The following is a 25,291-nucleotide window of genomic DNA, read 5'->3' on the forward strand; positions in this document are numbered from 1 at the left end:
CTCGTTGTCGAGTATCCAAATGCACATAAGTAAAAAAAAAGTGTTCACCCCACTCTGTAGGACATGTCTCTTCTCGACATACTCGAGTGGCCGGGTTAAACAAACAGAACTTGTTTTCATCAATAGCAAGGCATATTAAGCCATTACTTGAATCGATGAGTTTTATATTTCGGCCTTCTTGGCCATAGTAAGGGTCTAGCTCTCGATGAATGACCGCGTCTTTGGAGTTACTACCAAGCATGATAGCTTCGTCAAGAAAGTAGAGACTACCATTAGAGCTTTCTAAAAGAAAGGTACCACGTTGGCTCGAAATCGATCGATGGAGATGCGTCAGTTCTGTAAATTGAGGACTCGAGATTATGGCAAGCCATTGTTTGGAAACAAGTTTGAATCGAAGCAATGATTGGATTGGTAATCTTGGTAGAATTTCAGTCTCTACCAAATCGATGGGTATATTACGCCCTTGGTTAACTAGTTTAGGGTTGTTCATCGAAGTTGTGTTTGCCATTGGATTTCTAATGGCGTAAACTCATAATATATATAGTAGATGTAATTTAAGCTATTGATAGCATTAGAGAATATTATATTAGGAATATTATTATTAGAAAAATATATTATCATTATATAATACTAGTTTGAATGCCCGTGCGTTGCAACGGGGTATTAACTTATTTATAATGCAAAAAAAATGTTATAAGGGTTCAATGTTTACATTCTATGTCTAATGACTTATTTACATATTATTAAAATATCGTTTTCAAAAAAATCCAAGATTAATATATGTGGGATAACTCTTATTGATAATCATATAATCACCCCACCTTATACTAATCTTTCGATGTGGGACAATTCCACTATTTATAAGTAATATATTCACCAAACTTGGATTATTTTTCTGATGTGGACAATTCTACTATTTATCCGTATTATATCATCAAACCTGCATTGTTTTTCAATGTGGGACAAATAATAAACTCAGAATTACACCATCTTTTTTGCACTTAGTTCGACATTCAACCAGATCCCGAATACCGAATACAAACAATTGCTACTCATTATATCTAATAGTTATATTTAAATTTAATAATATGATCAAGTACTCTCCATTAATATTTGTCGTTGTTTTTCTTCATTTTTTTTATCATAGTTGAGATACGTAAATTTCCCGTGGTACCTCTTAATTTTGTCAGATTTTCCATGTTACCCCTACTTTTAAGAATCTGCCTATGGTATCCTTGAGATTCTAATTATTTGCCCATGGTACCCCCTAATGTAAAGACTGTTAAATGGACGCTAAGTTTGATGGCGTGGCAATAAAAGAACGATTAAAAAATAGTACCCCTTTATTGTTTTATTGGTACGGATATCTCTCTCTTTTAAATGAAAATTTAATTAACTATATCATTATAATATTGGAAATTTTTCATGGTAACCTTGAACTTTGATAGATTATACATGGTACCCCTAATTTTAAGTTTCTACAAATGGTACCCTTGTGTCCACCTTTTTCTTTCCCTGAATACCATTTGACAACTTTCATCATAACGTCATTACTCCTATGACTTTTGACGCATTTTTCTTTTGTTATTTATTACACAAACACTTCATAATCTAATTCTTAAATCCATATTTTATTTAATAAACTAACATTTAATACCTAAATAACAAAACACAAATAGCATGGCATGCTCAATTACTCCTCTAGTTACTCATAGGAGTAACAGCGTTATGAAAAAAGTAAACACAAGGGTATTTGTACAAACTTAAAATTAGGGGTACGATGTGTAATCTAACAAAATTCGAGGGTACCATGAAAAATTTCCGTTATAATATTAACCATTTTATCGATTTTTTTCACACCTAAAAAAATGTTACAACTATAAAATTTAACATTTAATTCAAGATTATTTTTAAAGTCTCTTATATAATAAGTATACTTTGAGAGATTCAATATATTTGGGGTGATACCTAAGTTCCAAAGATAAATCTTATTTATAATCATGGGGATCAACCCACCTTATGATAATCTTATAATGTGGGACAATTCAACTATTTATACGTAGTGTATAATTATCACATCTACATTAATTTTCAATGTGAGACGAATAACATATTTAAAAGTACACCATGTTTTTTGAACCTAATTCGACATCCAACCCGATTTAATAATAAGCAAATACTATATTATCTATTAATATTCATATGTTTGTTTTTTATTTTTATTTTCATAATTAAAATATGTTATAATATTGACCATTTTATCGATCTTTCTCACACCTAAAAAAATGTTACAACTTTAAAAATTTAACATTTAATTCAAGATTATGTTTAAAGTCTCTTATATAATAAGTATACTTTGAGAGATACAATATATTTGGGGTGATACCTAAGTTCCAAGGATAAATCATATTTATAATCATGGGATCACCCCACCTTATGATAATCTTATGATGTGGGACAATTCAACTATTTATACATAGTGTATTTATCACATCTACATTATTTTTCAATGTGAGACGAACAACATATTTAAAAGTACAACATATTTTTTGAACCTAATTCGACATCCAGCCCGATTTAATAATAAGAAAATATTATATTATCTATTAATATTCATACGTTTGTTTTTTTATTTTTCTTTATCATAATTAAAATATGTGCAAATGATATGAACCTATACTCTAATGGTAGAATTTTTTTAACACAATTCTAATTATATTATTTAAACATAGTATATTTACCACACCTACATTATTTTTCAATGTGGGACATATAAAATCTATAGGTAAAAAATATAATGATATAAACTTTTAAGAGATCTCCAAGACAATACTTAAGAGACTCAAAAGGTTTTGGGTTGATGTCTAAGTTCCAAGTATGCCTCCTATTTATAATTATAGAATCATCCACCTTATACTAATCTTTCGATGTGGGACAATTCTACTATTTTTTATGTAGTATGTTCACCACACCTACTTATTTTCCAATGTGGGACAAAACATACTAAAAAGTACACAATTTTATATATTAAGAACTACACCATCTTTAATATGTCCAAATAATATGAAATTTATACTCTAATGATAGCATTTTTTTTACCACAAAGCTAATTATATTATTTTCATAATTTTTTTAACGATATTTTTTTGACAAATGAAACGTAAAAGTTTGATATAAAAATTGGAAATATCACTTGAATATAATTTAGGAAATATACATATTATAATAATTAAAAGATTCTCCACTTTATTTTTTACATCAAAAATTATACTTTCCTAAATTTATTTTTGATGATGTGGACGCTCTCAGATCGCTCGAAAAAACTCTCTTTTATATATATATATTATATATATATACTAGATTTAATGCCCGTGCGATGCACGGGCCACTTGTAATATAATGTCTTATAAACCGCTGTTGAGCATCAAATTATAAAATAAATACTACAAATTTCAAGTCCTGCCAATTAGTAAAGAGAACTAATGAGGGCTCTATTTCTAATTCGCTAATAACGAAAATAATAGTTGCTATGAGCTAATAGTTAGGCCATGTTCTTTTGTGTTGAATGGAGTTGAACTGAATTAAAATAAGCTGAACTGAATCAAAATTTGCTAAAATTGCTCACGATTTTTGTTAAGTGAACTATTGCCTTGGTTAAGGCATTTTATTACAATGCAATTTCAAATGTAGCTTGGAATAATACATAAGATTATCTAATATTGCTCCAAATAGGTTGACTTAGTTTGTAACATAAGACAGTTTTTTTTTCACTCGTTAAAAATCATAAGCTAAGTAGCATAATAAAATTATGTATCACGTAATCCCCGCGTTCCAATCATATCATTTATATACATCAGATTAACTATCTACCTTCTCCGTCTTTTAACCTTATGTTCTACTTTCTTCTTCACACCGATTAAAACATTGTATATTTTGCTTCATCCACTTACCTTCCGACACAACCCAATATATATTAGTCTAATAGGTAGTGAAAGGATAAAGGGAGAAAGTTGGAAAGAAGGCGGATAACAAATAACCCTCTATATACATTTTTATTTTTTTTGTGATAAATATTTTAATGAAAAGTTAACAAACAACTGGTATGTAAGAAGTAAGGCTAAAGTCTTTAGAATGATTTTATAATAAGCGCACCCAATTCTTCAAGTCTCCATACATGCTATACGACATACATCATATATTGGTGAAATGATGTGCTAATCATCTTATTAACATATGTTAATGTTGTTTCTAAATCCTTGAAATATTGATAACGTTGTTGTCTTGAGAAAGCCTCAAGAACCATGGCACCTAAATTTGTAATGATGCAAATAGAAAGTTATAGACTACGATTTAAATAGATGTTCAAGAAAGTCATAGGCGAGACAACATAGTACAGTTTATATAGTTATTGCTTATCAAAAATTCTCATTTAAGACGGACATTATTCTTCTTAAGTTTAAGACGGGTCAAATACATATCAAATTACCCCACTTGTTGCCTGCGAAATGACAAAAATTTTGTCTTTATTACCACCATGTGGTAGTATTTGACCCGTTTTAAGTCTAAGACTGGTAGTACCTGTCTTAACTACCCGCTTTAAGCTAGACTTATTGATTTAAGTATTATTAGTCGAGAAAGCATAGTTCCCTTCTGTCAATCAAATTCCATTTATATTAGAATTTCTTTCTTAATCAAATTTTATCTAATCTTTGTACTTTATCTTGACGGAGGTGGATAAAACTTCTATATATAGAAAAGAATATTAAATTCAAATTTGTGTTGACAACTTAAAGCAATCATCAACTGCTAACTATATTAGCCGAACACAAATTCAATATGAATGTAGAGTAAATTTCATACAATATACTTTTTCATTTATTTAAAATTGCTTTTTAATTAAAATTTTATAATTAATCTTTACGTATTTTTTTTTCAAGAAATCTTAAGTATATTTTATTAATTAAAGGTTATTTTGTGTATCATCAATTGCTAACTATTTTCTAGTTGTTTTTATTTAAGGTGTTTTGAGAAAGGAAAATACTCTAATATTGATCGAAAGTTGTTTAGAAAACTATAATATCATCAAAATTCCATTATTTCTTTTTTTAGCTATTAGATCTCTGTTTTTTTGCACCAAATTAACCTTCACAAGCCCTAAAAAACATGGTTTCTCAAACACCTTGCATGGTTAGACCCTAAGTATAGTAGAATATATACCATACATATTGAGTGCTTACATAAGCCTTAGCTTGAAAGGTTATGATACAATATTCACTCCAATTAGGATAGTTAGTTAATATATTGTTGAACATATTTAAATCTCAATAAAACTAAGATATACAACTTCTAATCGTAACCTAATGAGCACTTGCTAAAAGGCTGACATTGAGGTCTTCACTAAAATATGTTCCTAATGCAAACCTCTCGTCTAAAGAACGATGTAGATTCTTTGCACCTACATTTCTTTATTTTTGTGTTTTCTTTCATGCAAAGGCATTTTGAATTTCAGTACTAACATATGCAGTAGTATTGCAACGCCGAGTCTCGAATCTTTGCAAAACACTTAAAATAAAAGATGACCAATTGTCAAATCCTACATGATTTAGAATACTGTCTTGGGTGTATAATGCTAGAAGATAACCAAGATGTCACACGTAGTCACGTAGATACCCGCCCTCCCTCCTTCATCAATGCAACCTCTTTTCTTCTTTGTCGTTTAATATTAATTAAAGAGTCTTTCAGAGACATATAGTAATGTTTGCCTTGTTCGTTATCAAATTGAAGTACAAATAATAACTCCACTATTTTCGATTTTGAAAGACATACCTAAGAGGATAGAAAGGGTGTATGGCTAGCACCATTACCAATAGAGAAAGTGGCCTTAGAAGCTTCGTTATTGGTAGTCTTCTATAGCTACAACCGGAAAACAACACCTCTTGCATTAGTAAAATGAAACTAAAGTAAAAATGGCATTATATAATCACATATATAATTAACACGCGGAGTAATACGGAGTATAACGATGAAACAAATAACAAATCTACGAGTAATCCAGTCCTAACTCAGACTAACAACAATCAAGAGAATCTATAATTAAACGAATGTACTAATTAATAAAGAAAACAGCTATACCCGTATATGTATTTATATACTTGGTAATTTTAGTGGATTGTGGATTCTAATTGTAGTCAAACAATCTTTACGTTTAAAGTTCACCATTATTCATAGAGTTTGAAGTTTAGAGGACTTGTGATATGGAAGTTATATTTTATTATTTGTTAGTTACTTATATTTAACGTTATTTATTTTATTTAAGTATTTTGCGAAAGTTGGAGACTCTCACATCACTCGAAAAAAGCTTCCTTTATTAATATAGATAGATAGATAGATATAGACATTATAGGTATGATATTATACTGAGAAATATTATTTTGAATAATATTTTAATTATAATAATATCTCTAATATAATATTTTCTAATAGATGACTTAGAATTGTGTTATAACCAAAACTCTATTACGAACGAACAACTTATGGTATATTTTTTAAGGGATTTGGTAAGTAGATAAAAAAAAAACAAAATAAAGTGAAGTTGCCGTTCCATCGAAGGGGGTGTTGGAATCACTACTCGAAGAGTGGTACTCCGTATCTCGGTTCACTATGTTATCGTACATGCTAGCTAATAGAAAATTGAGTAAATCAGATTTTACTCCATTTTAAAATCAACTTTTTAAAAATTACCCTCTTTTAATTTTTTTTTGCTAAAATTACTTTCTTAACTTACTTTCCCCAAACACTAATTTAAATGACTTATTTCATTTGTTTTTGAACTTATTCCGTTTGTGGCTTAGCCAATCTATACTGTATAACTATGTAGACAAATGTAGGAGAGTTCAAAAATAGAGGAAATAAGTTACTTAAATTATGAGTTTTGAAGTAATTTTAGAAAAAAAATACTCCCTCCATACCACACCAATGGTAACATTGGCTTTCTCACATTTGTCGAGACACGTTTTGCAACGTAAATATCTTTAGTTACACATTATTAAAAATTATAAAAATTTGATATTCTTATAGCATTCATGACGATAAATCAAACAAGATATCACATGACTATATTTTGTTTTATAGATTAAGAATAATATCGAAGATTCCCTACAAACATGAATAATGCCAAGATTCTCAATGTTACCATTGATGTGGTATGGAGGGAGTACAACTTAAGAGAGTAATTTTAGCAAAAATGCAACTTGAGGGAGTAATTTTAGCAAAAAAAATGCAACTTAAAGGAGTAAAAGGTGTTTGCACAATCTAGAGGTTTAGACAAGTGAATTTATGACTCAAAAATTTCAGATTTTTTTCAAGCTTTTGAAAATTCAAATGTTTAAGGTTTGAAATTTGCAAAGTTTTAACACTTAAAACATTTTGTCGAAAGTCATCCTCCATACGGTAGTACCAGAAACCACAGTACAATGTACGGTTGCATAGTTTTGTCATAACTTGACTTAAATGAGAATGTTATACTTATTCTTATATTTTTCGACTAAGGCTTAGAAAATATTATTGTCTTGATTTTTTTATTATCTTGATCATCTTGAATCATTGTTAAAAGTCCATTTGATTACTTCAATCACTAATCATTCAACTAAAAGCAAACAATCAAATAACAAGGTGATTTGGCATCATCAACACAATGTGTTCTAACAAAGCTGATGCTTGAGCCCAAATAAATGATTTTTAGGCGAGTGATGTTTATCGTTACACGCCATTAGGTGAATTGTGAGTTTTGAAATCAAAATTTCATTCCCAAATAGTCAAATACTAAATTTGCTTAAGATCGTTACAAAAGGGAGAAATGAGACTCTCGGTATAATTAAAAATTTTACTAGAATTTGGGACTCTTAATTTAAGAACATCTTTACAAGACTCTTGAACAGGATCTATAAACAGGATAGTATCCCGATTTCGAGTGTCTCTTACGGCAAACCTATTTTTAGTTGTGATATTAGGCACGCCTTGGTCGTAAAAGTATTTCATGTAGCGTAACACAATATCATGACTAAGTTGATGCAACTTTATCCATGAACTTGTCGCGCCCTCTTCCTTTAATGTCGCTACCTCAACAACATGACTGTCGCTAATTTCCCAACACGCACACAAGCGCCCTTCCATGACATACATAATTGGACGGTTTTTAAAGCCACCGGTCACCCACATTGGTATAGGGATCCGTTTTAGCTTATGGGTAACCAAATCAAACCCGACAATCCACCACACATATTTCCCGTTTGCTTGGGCCAGGTACGACCAGTAAGTGACATTATTAACCGACAATCCTAACCCGGATAATTGTGGTTTTTCACCGAATCCCTCCATTTTTTGTTGGGACAATGTCCAACGGTTTTTTAACAATGAGAAGATCTCGACGATCTTCTCATTGTTTTTCTTATTTTGACATATTCTAACAATTTTATAGTCACGACCACTTGTAACACGGCCGAATCCCCAAACCCAATCTTCCTTCTCAAAAAATTTCGTAAGAAGAGGAATTTTGCGATACTTTAATATCGTAGGATTCCAAATATATAGAAAATATTTTGTTTTGAAACAAACCAACCCATCACAGGATCCAATCACAAATACATGAGAATGTGGAAAGTGAAAATTACCATCGATGATTCGAGCTAAACCCGACTTGTTCTTAAGGATGTCCAAATTGTGTCCACCTCCAAAAGATTCAAAGTCAAATGAAAGGAAGCATGTGTGATGGTAAATGAGAAGATGACTATTATTATTATTGGAAGGATTTGATTTCTTGAGGTGTAGTTTTGCAAAATAAGGACTAGAAATGATGGAATTAAATCTTTTGGTGACGGATTTGAATCGTAAAAGCGATTTAATTGGTAGTTTTGTAAGAATGTTTGTAATGAGGAGTTCTTCTGGTAGGTTTAGCTCATTAGTTTTAATCATTTTAGTCATATTTTTTGTTTATTTTTTGGATAATTCATAATTGATTGTTGAATGAAGTCTTATGGAGTTGTTATTTATATAAAGAGAGAGTTTGATCTAGTTGACTCGATCTCCTACATCAACGTGCTTGAATGTACGTTTTCTGTTCTAATTAAAGGTAAACAAATAATTTTGATGGAGGGAGTATAAACTACGCATAGTTTTGACATCTCAAACTGTTTTGTCCATCCATAAGAATAAGCCCTGTTTGGCAAATACCAGAAGCAGATTTATAATAGCGGATACCTTGACAGAATACGATTAACAGATTTTAATAGCAAGTTTGACTAACATACTAATTTAGCAGATTTAAGAAGAGGTGTTTGCTAATTAGCAGATTATAGGGTAATTATACCATTTTCATGTATAGATTCAATATGTTATTGCAATATGCTGCTAATAGGAGCATATTCAAAAACAGTTGATTCCGACCAATATAGTAAATATATTGATTGGTCAACATACTATTTAGGTCGAAATCTACTAATTTCAGCCAATATGCTATTTATCGAAAAGGGCTTATATATCAATACATCATTCAATATTTCCATATCAAATCAGTGATTTAAATCAAATAACAAATAGTCCCTCGACACCGGGGCCGGGGTACTTACCTTGACTCCGCATTTGGTGGATCGAAAAACATGGGGAAAGTTATTATAACTTGTACAAAGCCATTATTATCATTTCATAATTCACATTAATAATAGCGACATTCTCGACACTACTTTTTAAAATAGATACAAAATTCAAACCGATACAAGTTTCCTTAAACAATTGATTTGGATTTGAACATCAGCTTTCAGTTTTCAAAATCGAATTCCGAATTTTGAACTAATAAATTGTTTAAGAGTTACAAAAGGGAGAAATGAGACTTTCAATATAGTTAACAACATTTCTTGAACTTGGGATTCTTAATTTAAGAACATCTTCACGAGACTCTTGAGCAGGATCTATAAGCAAGAGAGTATCCGGAGCCAGAGGATTGCGATTCCAACGATCATATACGTAACTATTAGAGGAAAAGAATTCGACGGCGAACCTGGTTTTAGTTGTGATATTAGGCACGCTTTTTGAATTAGACCACCACGGCACAATACTATGACTATGACTAAGTTGATATAACTTTATCCACCAACTTGTCGCGCCCTCTTCTTTCAATGTCGCTACCTCAATGACACGATTGTCGTTAATTTCCCAACACGCGCACAAACCCCCTTCCATAACATACATAATTGGAGACCTTTGAAACCCATCAATCTGCCCCTCTGGTAGAGCGATGCGTTTCAGCTTCCGGTTTACCAAATCAAACCTAATAATCCACCAACGAAACTCTCGTCTTCCTCGATTATAAAATTCATCATCATTATAATAATAATAATAAGTGGCGGAGTATAACCAATAAATGGCATTATTGAATGAGACTCCTAACCCGGATAGTTTTGGTCTTTCGCCGAATCCTTCCATCATTTCTTGAGAGATTGTCCAAGAGTTCTCCAACAGAGAGAAGATTTCAACCGTCTTCTCATTATTTCTCGTATTTTGGTGTATTTTAACAATTTTATAGTCGCGACCATTTGTAACACAACCGAATCCCCATACCGCGTCTTCCTTCTTATATTGTCTAAGAAAAGGAATTTTACGACACGCTAACGTTGTCGGGTTCCAAATATAAATAAAATTAAGTTTTGTTTTCAAACAAACCAACCCATCACAGGATCCAATCACAAATAAATGAGAATGTGGGACTTCAAAATTACTGGGAATGATTCGAGCCAAACCCGGTTTGTCGTTAACGATGTCTCCTTCGTCGTTGAATGGGGAACAATCCCAATTGTTTTCACTTCCAAAAGATTCAAAGTCAAATGAAAGAAAACATGTTTTATGGTTAATGAGAAGGTGACTATTATTATTATTATTATTGGATGAATTTGAGTTTTTGAGATGAAGTTTGGCAAAATGAGGACTAGAAATTATGGAATTAAATCTTTTGTTGACGGATTTGAGTCGGAAAAGAGATTTAATAGGTAATCTTGAAAAAATATATGTAATGAGGAGTTCTTCTGGTAAATAAAACTCATTAGTTTCACTCATTTTTAATCTTTGTGTTTATTTTTTCATAATAGATTGCTGAAGGAAGTTATGTATATAAAGAGTTTATGGTTTGTTTTAGTTGACTAAATCTCCTATAAACATGTTTGAATAATGTTACTTTTCTTGCACTCCAATCAAAACATCTAAAGTTGAAAGTTGAAACTTTCTAGCTATCTATCGAGAGGCCGGTAATGTTGGTTCTGTGCCTTGAATCTGTAGTCGTCGTTTTGAATGACTATGACGGGATCTCGTGCCCAGTCAACGACTCAGGGTCAAGGGATGAAACGCCCTAGTGCGGGTTGGGGGTAACACCTCTGAAACTCTGAAACTTAAACGCTATCCTTTATCTGATTTGGCTAGGCTCTCTAAGCCAAATCCCATCAGTTATGCATGTCATAACTTTCTTATTCTGAATCTGAAAATCTGTAAACTCCTTAATATCAATAAAACTCTCATCTTTTATTGTGGACGTAGCTGAAACAGCCATTAATGAACCACGTAAATGCCTCTGTCGCTTTTTTTATTGTTTATGATTCTGAAATCTGTTATAACAAGTAAAATATGTAGTTATATCCAACGTGACTTTCACTTACCTTACTCACATTGGAGTAATGGATGAGATATGTTGATCTTATTCCAGTAATAATGTCGATCAACCTCGGTTTTTTAACAAGTCAAAAAATATTATATAAATATCTATCGACTAATAGGAGGCCGACTTCATCAAGAAATAGAGTGATCCGCTTAAATATTTTTCAATTGCTGGTAGACGGTAGACAGTACTATTGACAATGAGTTTGATTAGTATGTAATTTATTTTATAGTTAATCTATGATGCCATCAATTAATCATACTCCGTACATAACTATTCTGAAAGGACGGAGAAACGTTCAAGGTCGAACAAACAAAATTATTGAAAAAAATCAACAGAGCTAAATACTTGCACGTCAAGGATTTATTTAGTTAAGTGAATATTCGATCAGTGGCTAATCTTGGAATAAAAAAATAAGGGGGCCTAAAATGTGAATACTACGGGTCTACGGTTTCGTTTGGCACGACATTTTAGGTAGCTTATTTGACCAAAGTAGCTTATTTGATCAAAATTTCAGCTACCTGATTTCTTTGCAAGTGTTTGGCAAGTAACTTATTTGGTCAAATAAGTTACCTGAAATGAAATGCTACATCGGGTAGCATTTGAGAAATCAGGTACCTGAAATGACTTATTTTTCATTTTGTACCCCTTTATTCTATAATATTAAATAATTTCCATATCCTTTTACGTCATTTTACCAAAACTAGCTGCCTTTTCAGGTAGTTTGTCAAACACATTTTTATATAATCAGTTACCTTATCAGCTCCTAATTTCCAACTACCTTATCAGTTACCTTTTTAAGTTTCAGTTAACTTTTCAGTTTTCAACTACCTTTTCAGGTTTCAGCTACCTTTTCAGGTAGTTTAATTTTGCCAAACAGAACCTACAAAGTAATACGGAGTATTCAATTTCCGAGTCAATAAACAAGGGTCGAGCCATCATTTATTCACGTACGGAGTATGTAGAGTAAATCCACTGGTTCGAGAATCAAATAAAGCATAAAGAGAATAATGTAAATGGACAACATTACAATATAAGTCATAGTTCAATGTCGTACCCTCATCGAAATGCATAAATAAGACTATATATCCAGATGTATGAGCATGGTACATCCAATACAAATCTAATTGAGTTTATATACAATCTTTTCGAACTTTTAAAATTTTTGACTACGTCTTAATTTTTTAGGTGTCAAAATTAAAATCTAAATGAGTTTATCAATCAATACTATATATTAAATCCGGAAACCAAGGGACTTTAATGTAATTAAAGAAAGTTATATAAATTAATTATACGATATAATTTTAAATCAATAGCACCGTGTGATGGACCCGATTAAGGGATCTCAATGCAAATATTATATAGTTTGGGTTAAAATTAAATTATATAAAAGCTTGGTAATTTTCATAAACATGGTCAATTTCCTTAAAATAAAATAATTAATTAATATAAACATGCACACTTATGGTATTAATTATTATCATCATAAAATTATATATTAAATTTAAAATCTATGCAATTTTATTAAACTTTATTTATAGTTTACTAGATGTATAGAGATGTTAGTTATTTAACATACAAAAATATAATTAGTAGGTTATAAATAATTCAAGTTAGATTCCATAATATATAATATTGCATAATTCTTTCGATTTGATTTAATGCATATATGTAATATATTTATCTAAATATATAATTATCTTAAAATTGCATGCCTAAGTAGTAAAAGTAAGTTCGTCAGTAAATAAAAGAATTGTAGTAACATTGAATATAGTTATATGATATTAATCACTCATTTAAATAGTAAAAGTTACAATTATCAACGAGATTAGTGAGAGAGGTAGAAACAACAACGGGAGTAGTGAAATAATCAATATTAGTGCGGCAATAGTAAAAGTAACAATAATTACGGCGAAAGTAGTGAAATTATCAATATTAATGCGGCAGTGGTGACAATAACAATGATTTTGGCGGGAGTAGTGAAAGCAACAATGATTACGGGCAAGTAGTGAAATGTTATTACTATTGTTTCATTAATAAGAGTAAAATATTAATAACGGGAGTAGTGAATTTGTCTCAAAATTTATTTCATCGTAATTTTAGGATATGTTATAAAAAAAATATATTAATGATAAATTTATGTGTTATGCAACTTTAAGTAATTTTATTTAATGAAAAAAAAAATCCAATGGTAAGTAGAGGTAGCCCAGGCAAAGCTGAGCACCAATACTAGTATGTATTAATTTTGAGTTCTCTTTATAATATTTTGAGTTTAAAATTTATATGAAGGCGCTCAGGTTCTTTTCAATAAATCTCGTATAATATTATATAAACTTAAATCCTTTATTATAAAGCTCAAATCTATACTACAAGTTGTATACATCTGGTTGTATAAGCTACTAATTGATGGTAATGCGCGGGTGGTGTCGTAGCCTTCAAACTTTTTAAACCTTTTTAGACTGATTTCATAATTAAATTCCTAATTTTAAAATCAAATCTTTATTCCCAAAGACAATTTGTTTAAGAGTTACAAAAGGGAGAAATTAGACTCTCAGTATAGCTAACAACATTTCTTGAACTTGGGATTCTTAATTTAAGAACATCTTCTTTCAACTCACGAGCAGGATCAATAAACAAGAGAGTATCCCTATGCCGACGGTCTCCGTCGTCGCTATCAAAATAAGGTTCGACAGCGAACCTACTTTTAATTGTAACATTAGCTACGCTTTTCTCACTGTACAAGTAACACGGCACAATATCATGACTAAGTTGATACAACTTTATCCATGAACTCGTCTCGCCCTCTTCTTTCAATGTCGCTACCTCAACGACATGATTTCCGCTAATTTCCCAACACGCGTACAAACGCTCTTCCATCACATACATACTGGGAGCAATTTTAATGCCTTCAGGCTCCCCCTCGGGTAGTGGGACCCGTTTAATAGTCCGCTTAACCAAATCTAACCCGATAATCCACCAGCGATGATACTCTTCCGTTCTTTGATCGTAAAACTCATCGTAATAACGATAATAAGCAGCCGAGTATAACCAATAAATGACGTCATTGAGTGACACGCCAAACCCGAATAATTTTGGTTTTTCGCCGATTCCTTCCAGTTTTTCTTGTGATATTGTCCATGAGTTTTCTAACAACGAGAAGATTTCAATCGTCTTTTCGTTGTTTTTCGTATTTTGGTGTATTTGAACAATTTTATAGTCGCGACCATTTGTAACACGACCAAATCCCCATACCGCGTCTTCCTTCTTATTATACCGTCTAATAAAAGGAATTTTACGACACGCTAACGTTGTCGGATTCCAAACATGCATAAAATCAAATTTTGTTTTCAAACAAACCAACCCATCACAGGATCCAATCGCAAATATATAAGAATGTAAGGCTTCAAAGTTACCTTTAATGATTCGAGCCAAACCCGGCTTGTCGTCAACGATGTCTCCGTCTTCGTTGAATGGAGAACAATCCCAATAGTTTCCACTTTTAAAAGATTCAAAGTCGAATGAAAGAAAACATGTTTTATGGTTAATGAGCAAGTGAGTGTTTTTATTATTATTGGAAGAAGTCGAGTTCTTGAGGTGACGTTTGGCAAAATACGGACTCGAAATGATGGAATTAAATCTTTTGTTGACGGATTTGAGTCGTAAAAGCGATTTAATAGGTAATCTTAAGAAAATATATGTAATGAGGATTTCTTCTGGTAAATAAAACTCATTAGTTTCACTCATTTTTAGTCTCTGTGTTTATTTTTTTATTAAAAAAAAGAATAATAAACTTATGAATAGTCTATTTTTTGTAATATATAAGTATTCATAAAGGGTGGAGAAACGTTAAAAGTGGAACAAGTGATTTATTTAGTAAATGGGTTTCGGATTTAGTGGCTGATCTTGAAATAAAAGATAAAGGGGGCTAAAATGTGAATACTAACATTCAATTGTCCGTAAATAAAGAAGGGTCGAGTATTCATTTATTCACGTATGGAGTATGACTAGTTAATCCACTGGTTCCCATGAACCTGATCCTTGTGGATTATGTGTCGTATTGCCCTGTTTGGCAAATAGCAGAAGCAGATTTATGATACCGGATAACGTTAGCAGAATACGGTTAGCAGATTTCAGTAGCAGGTTTGACTATCAAACAAATCAGCAGAATTAGAAAAGGCTGTTTGATAATTAGCAGATTTTAAGATAATTAGAATGGTTTTATGAATAAAGTATAAAGTAAATATGCTAATGTAATATGCTGTTATTAATTAGCAGCATATTCAAAAACAGTAGATTCCGACCAATGTGCTATCAGAATACGCCGTTTACCGAACATATGAAAATAGTAGATTGTTTGGTCAAACTACTAATTATGCCGGAATCTACTAATTTCGCTCAATATGTTGTTTACCAAACAAGGCCGTAATACTAGCGTCAATCAAGAATAAAGTTAAATATGGTGTAAGGCTCTGTTTGGCAAATAGTAGAAGCAGATTCATGATAGCGGATAACGTTAGCAGAATACGTTAGCAGATTTCAATGGCAGGTTTGACTATCAAACAAATCAGCAGAATTAGAAAAGGGTGTTTGGTAAATAGCGGGTTTTAAGATAATTAGAATGATTTCATGAATGAAGTGAATGTGAATGTGATTATGCTAATGCAATATGCTGCTATTAGCAGCATATTCAAAAATAGTAGATTCTGACCAATATGCTATCATAATACGCCGTTTACCAAACACGTGAAAATAGTAGATTGTTTGGTCAAACTATTAATTAGGCCGGAATCTACTAATTTTGTTCAATATATGTTTACTAAAGAGGGCCTAAATCATAAAGAGAATCGGTAGATCTTGCTTAGGATGGTATGTTATCAACGACGATACAAAACTAAAAGATAATTCGACTCACTTGATTCAATGTAAACGTATCGGACAGGTTTATTTTGATTCACTTCGATGTGTTTCCTTTGATTGTTTGAAATAAAAGGAAGGTGTGTTGGTTGATATTTTTCCTTTTTAAGTTTAACCTTGTGCACAAATCTTTCTTCTTTTGATCTCATCAAAATACAAAAAAAAGACACAAATGAGACAAATGATCCGCTCTCTATATACTTTACGTCTTTAGTCTAAACCTACATTTAGATGTCAACTAGTTTAGCTGGTAAAGTCATGAAAGGTGGTTCTAAAGGGCATTTACATTCTTTTTCTTGCATATAAGGACCATGTATCATTGTATAAAAATGAACTTCAATTTACTTGCATTGATAAGTTATTCACAATAACAGAGTCGCAAACGTAGCAATAACCGATTTAAATATCAACGATTTTGATATCGATTATAGATACTGTTTGACTTATTTTAAATGAAATCGCGATTTCATACTTCAATCACCTTTTGTTCTAGTTGTCGCCGTGTCACGTAAGAGATGATCAGTAGTATGAAAAAATTCACAAATAATTACCAAATAATCGACTTCATTTTACCCTTTATCAATTGCCGCGACAAAGTAAATTAAATAATTACCAAATTATCTATACATTCGAGACATTTGATACAAGTTACGCGGCTAATTAATAATTACCCGTCTCTCGAAGAATCTACCCTTCATCTTCTCCGTGATTGTGGTTTTGCCTCGTCCGTGTGGGCTCAGTTTGATGTCCCTCCCTCTTTCTTTTCCCTGGAACTTCAGCCCTGGATTCACTCTAATTGCTTGTCCTCTAATTTCTCTTGGCCCACTACTTTCACCTTCCTCTTATGGCGTCTTTGGACCAAGAGGTGTGACTCTATTTTCTCGTCCCCCTCGCCCATCACTAGCCTGGCCTTCTGTGGATCGGCCTCTGCCTTGTCCGCTGCCTGGGTCGCGGCAAATTGTGCCCCTCCGACCCCGGTGTGCGCCCCCCCTCCCTCTGCCTCTTGCTACCCGTGTAGCTGGGCTCTCCCGCCGCATAGTTGGCTCAAAGTCAACGTGGATGCGGCATTTTCCCCCTCCTCCTCCTTTGCTGCCATTGGGTGTATTGTCAGGGACGATATTGGATCTTGGGTTAAGGGGTGGTCGTCTAGATTGTTTGCCCCTAACCCCCTTGTTTGTGAGATTCTCGCCATTCGGGAGGGTCTCCGGTTTGGTGCTCATTCTATGGATAAGTGTATTATTGCCTCGGATTGTCTTGTTGCGGTCAATAACATTTTGAGTAGTGCCCCTCCTTGTGGCCCGTATTCTAACATTATACTTGAGTGTAGGGATCTTTTGGAAAGCTCTCACCTTTTGAAGCTCATGTTTGAGAAGAGGTCGGCTAATGAAGTTGCGGATGCTCTTGCCAAGTTCTCTTTAAGTGATATCACTTCTTGTAATGGTTGTTTTACTTGGGACTTTGCCCCCCCTTTTGTTAGTAACTTGTGTACTTTGGACTTTATTTCGGCTATTGAGCCGCTTCCCCCTGACCCGCCCCCTTGATGTATTTCTCTTGAACTTTATTTCCTTTTAATATTATGTTCTTCCGTTCCAAAAAAAAAAAAAAATTACCATTTATATCTTCCACGATAACTTGTATCGAAAATGTATATATCAAAAGTATAGCCGATTTGGTAATTACGACTTACGAGTATTTTGTTGCGATAATTGGTAAGTACGGAGTAATATAAAAGAAACGTAAAATAAAATGTGAGCGTATGTGGCACCGATTGGTTGTTGGACATCATATTTGATTCTGATTTCTACTCATTCACTTCGATACGTTCCTATCTATAGAATTAATGATTTATTGCCTTTTATGTTAGTTGTCTTCTATTTATCCTGAAAATTTTGGAATCAGTATGATATAAACCTGGTAAAGTAGCTAAAGTTTGCCATGTACATTACACATAATTATAATGATCGCGCCCAATATTGATCAGTCTAAGTTGCACAGTGATTAAGGTTACAGTTTGTTCACCTGATTCACACTTTCACTATAGATATCAGCCATACAAATGTGGGTGATATACAATAGAACTGAATTCACATTAATTCATAATGGAGAAGAAAAGGGTTATTCTCTAGAGAGTATTTGTGAGATCGTCTCGATCACAACCCTTAGCATAATAATCATAGTTTCTTTACGTGTGGATACTGGTGGAGGCATCACATCTGGGATATATTATTCGTTAGGGTTTCTGGGCTTCTTGCAATCAATATAAGGAGAAGATTGGAGATAAGGGCTGATGATCTGAGGAGGCGGAAAAACCATTTTCATCCTAAATCACATGTACAAAAAAGAACATGTTAAGTATGTATTACGTACCTGATTTTATACATGTTCGTTCTTGTACATGTGATGTAAGATGAAGATGGCTTTTCCGCCTCCTCATCATCAGCCCTTGATTTCGCATTGTCTCTCGTCCATATATCGATTGCAAAAAATCCAGAAACCACAACTAATAATACAATATCTTAGATGTGATGCCTCCACCAGTATCCACACGTATGGGAACTGTGATTATTATGCTAATATAGAAGGCTTTTGATCGAGACGGTCTCACAAATATTCTCTCTAGAGAAGAGCCCTTTTCTTCTTGATTATGTATTAATGTGAATTTAGATCTATTGTGTATCACATGTTTTTCACAAAGGCGATATATAGTGAGGGAACGAATTAGGTTAACAACAGAGTAATCATAATCATTGCGCAACTTGACCTAGTTAACATTGGAGGCGATCATTGTTATTATGTGTAATCAATCAATCATCAATCAATCAATCAATACTATATATTAAATCCAGAAACCAAGGAACTTCAATGTAATTAAAGAAAGTTATACAAATCTATATCTATCTATATTAATAAAGGAAGCTTTTTTCGAGCGATTATAGAGAGTCTAACTTTATTGAGATACTTCCGACCAATAATATTAGAGTCTCAAATTTTGTACAAGTCTAATGTTTCACTGCTATTCCATACAAGATAAAAATTACATAAAAAGTTGGATTAATGTAGGAGTCTCATATATTAGCATACTCTTATAAATAGGGCTACTCTTAAGCTTTGGTTTCAGAATTCCCTCTTATGTTATTCTTTTATTTCATTTTTTCAGTAGCAATAATTTTAATAAGTTTTAATATTTGGTTTTGTATTCCTGTTATTTCCTTTTAGTAGAATTTAATCTATATACAATATTAATTTTTGTATTGGGTTGTGTTTTTTCCAGGAATGGAGAAAAAGTTTGATTACTATTGTTTTCCGGTAAACACCATCATGATAGTTGCATGAATTAATATAATAAAAATACTAATGAATTTCTTTTGTTATGTTGATATGATAAAAATAAACAAATTTGAGTTTATAACTGTTGATTTATCAGACGTGCTGAATCCGTAATCAATAATAGTATACAACAGCTTTGATGATTTATCAAACATTCATACCTGCTTAATTCGTTCATCAGCTGCTGTATTACATATCTAATACTATATTTTACGTTGTATTGTTAATGAGAAGCACTTAATTTTTGTTTGTGTCAGGCCACAAGAATACGATGAACTAATAATTAATAGGAATAATTAGAATAGTTGGGCCTCAACTATTACCTTAAGATTTTGGTTGAGATGGTTCATCTATCAATAATGAATTTATTTTATGAGCCCGTGTTAGATTGATGACGTTGGTTTTCAATTTGCAATAGGTATTCAATTCATTCAATTTAAATCATCACACAGATAGCTCTTGGTATTTTGCGTGATAACTAGGACCCGACTTTGCTCTGCCTTGCGTTGCATAAATACTATCTCTTCCTTTTTATTGTGCCGAATTATATATAGTCCAATTCGGTGAATAATAGAATTGTTTGTATAGCTATAAATATACAGCTAGACTGCCATCTTCCTCTTTATTGTGCCGGATTATATACGGTCGAGTTCCGTAAATCATAGAATTGTTTGTATAGCTATACATATAGAATGGGTCACCATTTACCATTATAATTTGAGATGACGGACACTTGACAACAACCCCCCTTCCCTACCTAATTTTCATAGTTGACTTGATATGGATGAACTATCTAATATGCCTTAATAAGGTGGAACGTTCTTTAGAGTTGAATTCCACATACACAGGAATTGCTATACACTTAATACTCAAAATTTAATTTCCTATTTCACATATGAACTCCAACCTTAAAATAGAGTAATAATAAACATGGTGATTGACGACACAGGTTCAACATGTGTTTTTTCAGACGATGAGAATAAATTTTAGCGCGTAATAATCATTGTAATTGTAATTGAGCTAGGTATGACATAAAAAAAAAAGCATGTTATTAATAACAACAGTTATCTCACAGGTTGTGTGATAATTAATTATTTTCATTTTTAAGGTAACAATTCTTAACAAATGGGTTCAATAATCTTCACGGACATCATAATGTAAAGCCAATAAATTTTCTATTATATTATTTTAAGTAAATCATTCTCAAGCTGAGCTAAAGATTATTTTTCTTTTATATAATTAAAAATTAAAAAATAGTATATTGAAGGGGTGAAAAAATAGGACCAAGTATCTTATTTCTCAAATATTATCTTAGATAGGAGTTTATTTCAGTTATCTTATTTGGTTAAATAAACTACTTATCAAACACACGCAAAAACACAAGGTAGCTAAATTTTGGTCAAATAAAATAATTTGGTTAAATAAGCTAGCTCAAATGCCTCGCAAAACATAGGCTAAAACTAATAAAATAATTAATTTGGATATTTTAGATTTTATATAACTTTGAGTACGTTTTATTAACTTTTAGTCAGCTTCATCCAGTTCAGCTCAGCTCCGTTCAGTTCAGTTTCGTTCAGTTCTGCTGAACTCTTCTCAAATTAACTTTTATTTCAACTTCATTCAGTTCAGCTCCACTCCACTCCGTTCAGTTCAGCTCAACTCCATTCACCTAAACTCTTATCAAATTAACTCTTACTTCAGTTTCATTTGGTTCAGCTCAGCTCAGCTCAACTCTATTCAGGTCAGTTCAGCTCAACTCAGCTCCATTCAGTTCAGTTCAGCTCAAAATTTCTCAAATTAACAATTACTTCAACTCCGTTCAGTTCATTTCAGCTCAACTCAATTACATTTATTCAGTTCGACTTCTCTCAACCTAAAAGAATAAGGCTTAAAATAGAAGTTCCTAACATAAGAATCTCTCTTTATTAGTTAACCACATTCTCGAGATAGCATTGGCGAGTAAGATTTAAGGACGATCGACCTAATCTCCATCTGCTTTGCCATCCTTAGTCCAAAGGCAACTGCGTTTGATACAATGGCAGTGGAGATTGGGTACTAAAAGAATGATGCTTTGATTTTCCTGATACTACGTTATACATTATACATGATAGAACATTACCAATAGGCCCGTGCATCGCACGGGCATTAAATCTAGTATATATATAAAAAAGAGTTTTTTCGAGCGATCTGAGAGCGTCCACATCATCAAAAATAGATTTAGGAAAGTATAATTTTTGATGTAAAAAATAAAGTGGAGAATCTTTTAATTATTATAATATGTATATTTCCTAAATCTATATTCAAGTGATATTTCCAATTTTTATATCAAACTTTTACATTTCATTTGTCAAAAAAATATCGTTAAAAAAATTATGAAAATAATATAGTTAGCTTTGTGGTAAAAAATGCTATCATTAGAGTATAAATCTATATTCAAGTGATATTTCCAATTTTTATATCAATCTTTTACATTTTCCAATGTGTACTTTTTAGTATGTTTTGTCCCACATTGGAAAATAAGTAGGTGTGGTGAACATACTACATAAAAAATAGTAGAATTGTCCCACATCGAAAGATTAGTATAAGGTGGGTGATTCTATAATTATAAATAGGAGGCATACTTGGAACTTAGGCATCAACCCAAAACCTTTTGAGTCTCTTAAGTATTGTCTTGGAGAGCTCTTAAAAGTTTATATCATTATATTTTCTACCTATAGATTTTATATATGTCCCACATTGAAAAATAATGTAGGTGTGGTAAATATACGACGTTTAAATAATATAATTATAATTGTGTTAAAAAAATTCTATCATTAGAGTATATAGGTTCATATCATTTGCACATATTTTAATTATGATAAAAAAAAAAATAAACGTATGAATATTAATAGATAATAAAGTATTTGCTTATTATTAAATCGGGTTGGATGTCGAATTAGGTTCAAAAAATATGGTGTACTTTTAAATATGTTATTCGTCTCACATTGAAAAATAATGTAGATGTGATAAATATACACTACGTATAAATAGTTGAATTGTCCCACATCATAAGATTATCATAAGGTGGGGTGATCCCATAATTATAAATAGGATTTATCCTTGGAACTTAGGTATCACCCCAAATATATTGAATCTCTCAAAGTATACTTAGTATATAAGAGACTTTAAACATAATCTTGAATTAAATGTTAAATTTTTAAAGTTGTAACATTTTTTTAGGTGTGAGAAAGATCGATAAAATGGTCAATATTATAACATATTTTAATTATGAAAAAAAATAAAAAACAAACGTATGAATATTAATAGATAATATAGTATTTGCTTATTATTAAATCGGGTTGGATGTCGAATTAGGTTCAAAAAATATGGTGTACTTTTAAATATGTTATTCGTCTCACACTGAAAAATAATGTAGATGTGATAAATATACACTACGTATAAATAGTTGAATTGTCCCATATCATAAGATTATCATAAGGTGGGGTGATCCCATGATTATAAATAGGATTTATCCTTGGAATTTAGGTATCACCCCTAATATATTGAATCTCTCAAAGTATACTTATTATATAAGAGACTTTAAACATAATCTTGATTTAAATGTTAAAATTTTAAAGTTGTAACATTTTTTTAGGTGTGAGAAAGATCGATAAAATGGTTAATATTATAACGGAAATTTTTCATGGTATCCTCGAATTTTGTTAGATTACACATCGTACCCCTAATTTTAAGTTTGTACATATAATACCCTTGTGTTTACTTTTTTCATAACGCCGTTACTCCTATGAGTAACTAGAGGAGTAATTGAGCATGCCATGCTATTTGTGTTTTGTTATTTAGGTATTAAATGTTAGTTTATTAAATAAAATATGGATTTAAAAATTAGATTATGAAGTGTTTGTGTAATAGATAACAAAAGAAAAAGGAGTCAAAAGTCATAGGAGTAATGGCGTTATGATAGAAGTTGCCAAATGGTATTCAGGGAAAGAAAAAGGTGAACACAGGGGTACCATTTGTAGAAACTTAAAATTAGGGGTACCATCTGTAATCTATCAAAGTTCAAGGTTACCATGAGAAATTTCCAATATTATAATGATATAGCTAATTAAATTTTCATTTAAAAGAGAGAGATATCCATACCAATAAAACAATAAAGGGGGTATTATTTTTTAATTGTTATTTTATTGCCACGCCATCAAACTTAACGTCCATTTAACAGCCTTTACATTAGGGGGTACTGATATACGATTAATTTACTTCTAATTCCCTCTTTCTTTTATGCATACCGACTCATAACGAGTCGGTTTCGGGTGTTTTTCCTTGCATTTTGTGCCCAATGCCGGTACTTGTTACCTTGTGCATCCTTTTGTAGGAAACGACCCAAGTATGGAGAATTTGGGGGCAAGAAAGGCACCCCATTGCCTTTACATGAAGAAGAGGTGAAGAAATGCTGAAGAGTGTGTTTTGCCGGCAGACCGGCAGTCGGTCTAGCCACCGGCAAAACACACCCCAGAGAATCACTTAAGATTTTTGAAGAAAAGTTGAGGAATGTGCTTTGCCGGCGGGCGGCAAACCCACCCCACCGTAAAAAGCACAACAAGTGGGATTAATTGGAGAATTTGGTGAAAAACAAGCTTGACCTCATTTCTGCGGTAGGAGCACCGGCAGCCGGTCAACCGGCATTTCACACATCACAAAGAAGAAGAAAGTCTGAAGAAGGTGTTTTGCCGTGCGGCCGACGCAACCGCCCACCGGCAAAAAACACGAATGCCGGATGTTTTAATTCTTTGCACGTTTTGCTTGGCGGAGCACCGTGACCGGTCCACTGGCAAAACGCAGCACCTGCGGATTTGGGCTTTTCTCTCTTTTCCTCCTCTTTTCTTCTTAATCTTGTACAAGCCTATAAATACCCCTCTCCTTAAACCCTTTGACACACAACCCTAGATCCAGAATTTTTACCCTTTCAAGCTTTAAACTTTCTTAATCTCTTTGTTAATCTTTCTTTAATTAGAGAAGTTCTTCAATCAATTAGTGATTGAATTTGGGTTTGTAAGAAGATTTGAAGGATTTCCTTCTTTATTAATTCTATCCAAATTCCTCTTTCACTACTTTGTTGGTATTAATTCTCTCCCTATTTTCATTTGTTTACATTTTGTTCTTCTTTTATGTTTGTTAGATTGTTTATGTTAAGATTGTTGGTGTTGTTTGTTTGTTGTTGTTAATTTCATCATTGTTCACCTTTTCATTGTTCATCTTTCCTTTGTTTCTCTTTCATTTGTTCATCCTTGGGTAGTTGTCCTCAAAGACTTAATCTTTGAGTTGATTTGGTTAAAGATTGTGTCTTTAAGTTTAATC

The 25,291-nt window shown here is 32.1% G+C and overlaps 3 protein-coding genes across 3 annotated transcripts in view; all 3 read right to left on the reverse strand.

Annotated features, from left to right (window-relative positions):
* Positions 1–25,291, reverse strand: part of LOC141606451 (glutamate synthase 1 [NADH], chloroplastic-like) — a 261,024-nt gene that overhangs the window by 125,324 nt on the left and 110,409 nt on the right. The window lies entirely within an intron of this gene.
* Positions 7,822–8,376, reverse strand: LOC141608647 (uncharacterized). Its single transcript, XM_074427991.1, has one exon. The coding sequence runs from the start codon at positions 8,374–8,376 to the stop codon at positions 7,822–7,824; it is 555 nt and encodes a 184-aa protein (XP_074284092.1).
* LOC141608648 (F-box/kelch-repeat protein At3g23880-like) lies at positions 14,216–15,439 on the reverse strand. Its single transcript, XM_074427992.1, has one exon. It carries the CDS (start codon positions 15,437–15,439, stop codon positions 14,216–14,218), a length of 1,224 nt encoding a protein of 407 aa, XP_074284093.1.

Source organism: Silene latifolia, chromosome 10 (genome assembly GCF_048544455.1).
Source record: "Silene latifolia isolate original U9 population chromosome 10, ASM4854445v1, whole genome shotgun sequence".
NCBI lineage: Eukaryota > Viridiplantae > Streptophyta > Magnoliopsida > Caryophyllales > Caryophyllaceae > Silene > Silene latifolia.

What these genes read in the sequence shown, in the direction of transcription:
- LOC141608648 (XM_074427992.1), bottom strand. Translation starts at nt 15,439, where the DNA reads ATGAGTGAAACTAATGAGTTTTATTTACCAGAAGAAATCCTCATTACA.
- LOC141608647 (XM_074427991.1), bottom strand. Translation starts at nt 8,376, where the DNA reads ATGGAGGGATTCGGTGAAAAACCACAATTATCCGGGTTAGGATTGTCG.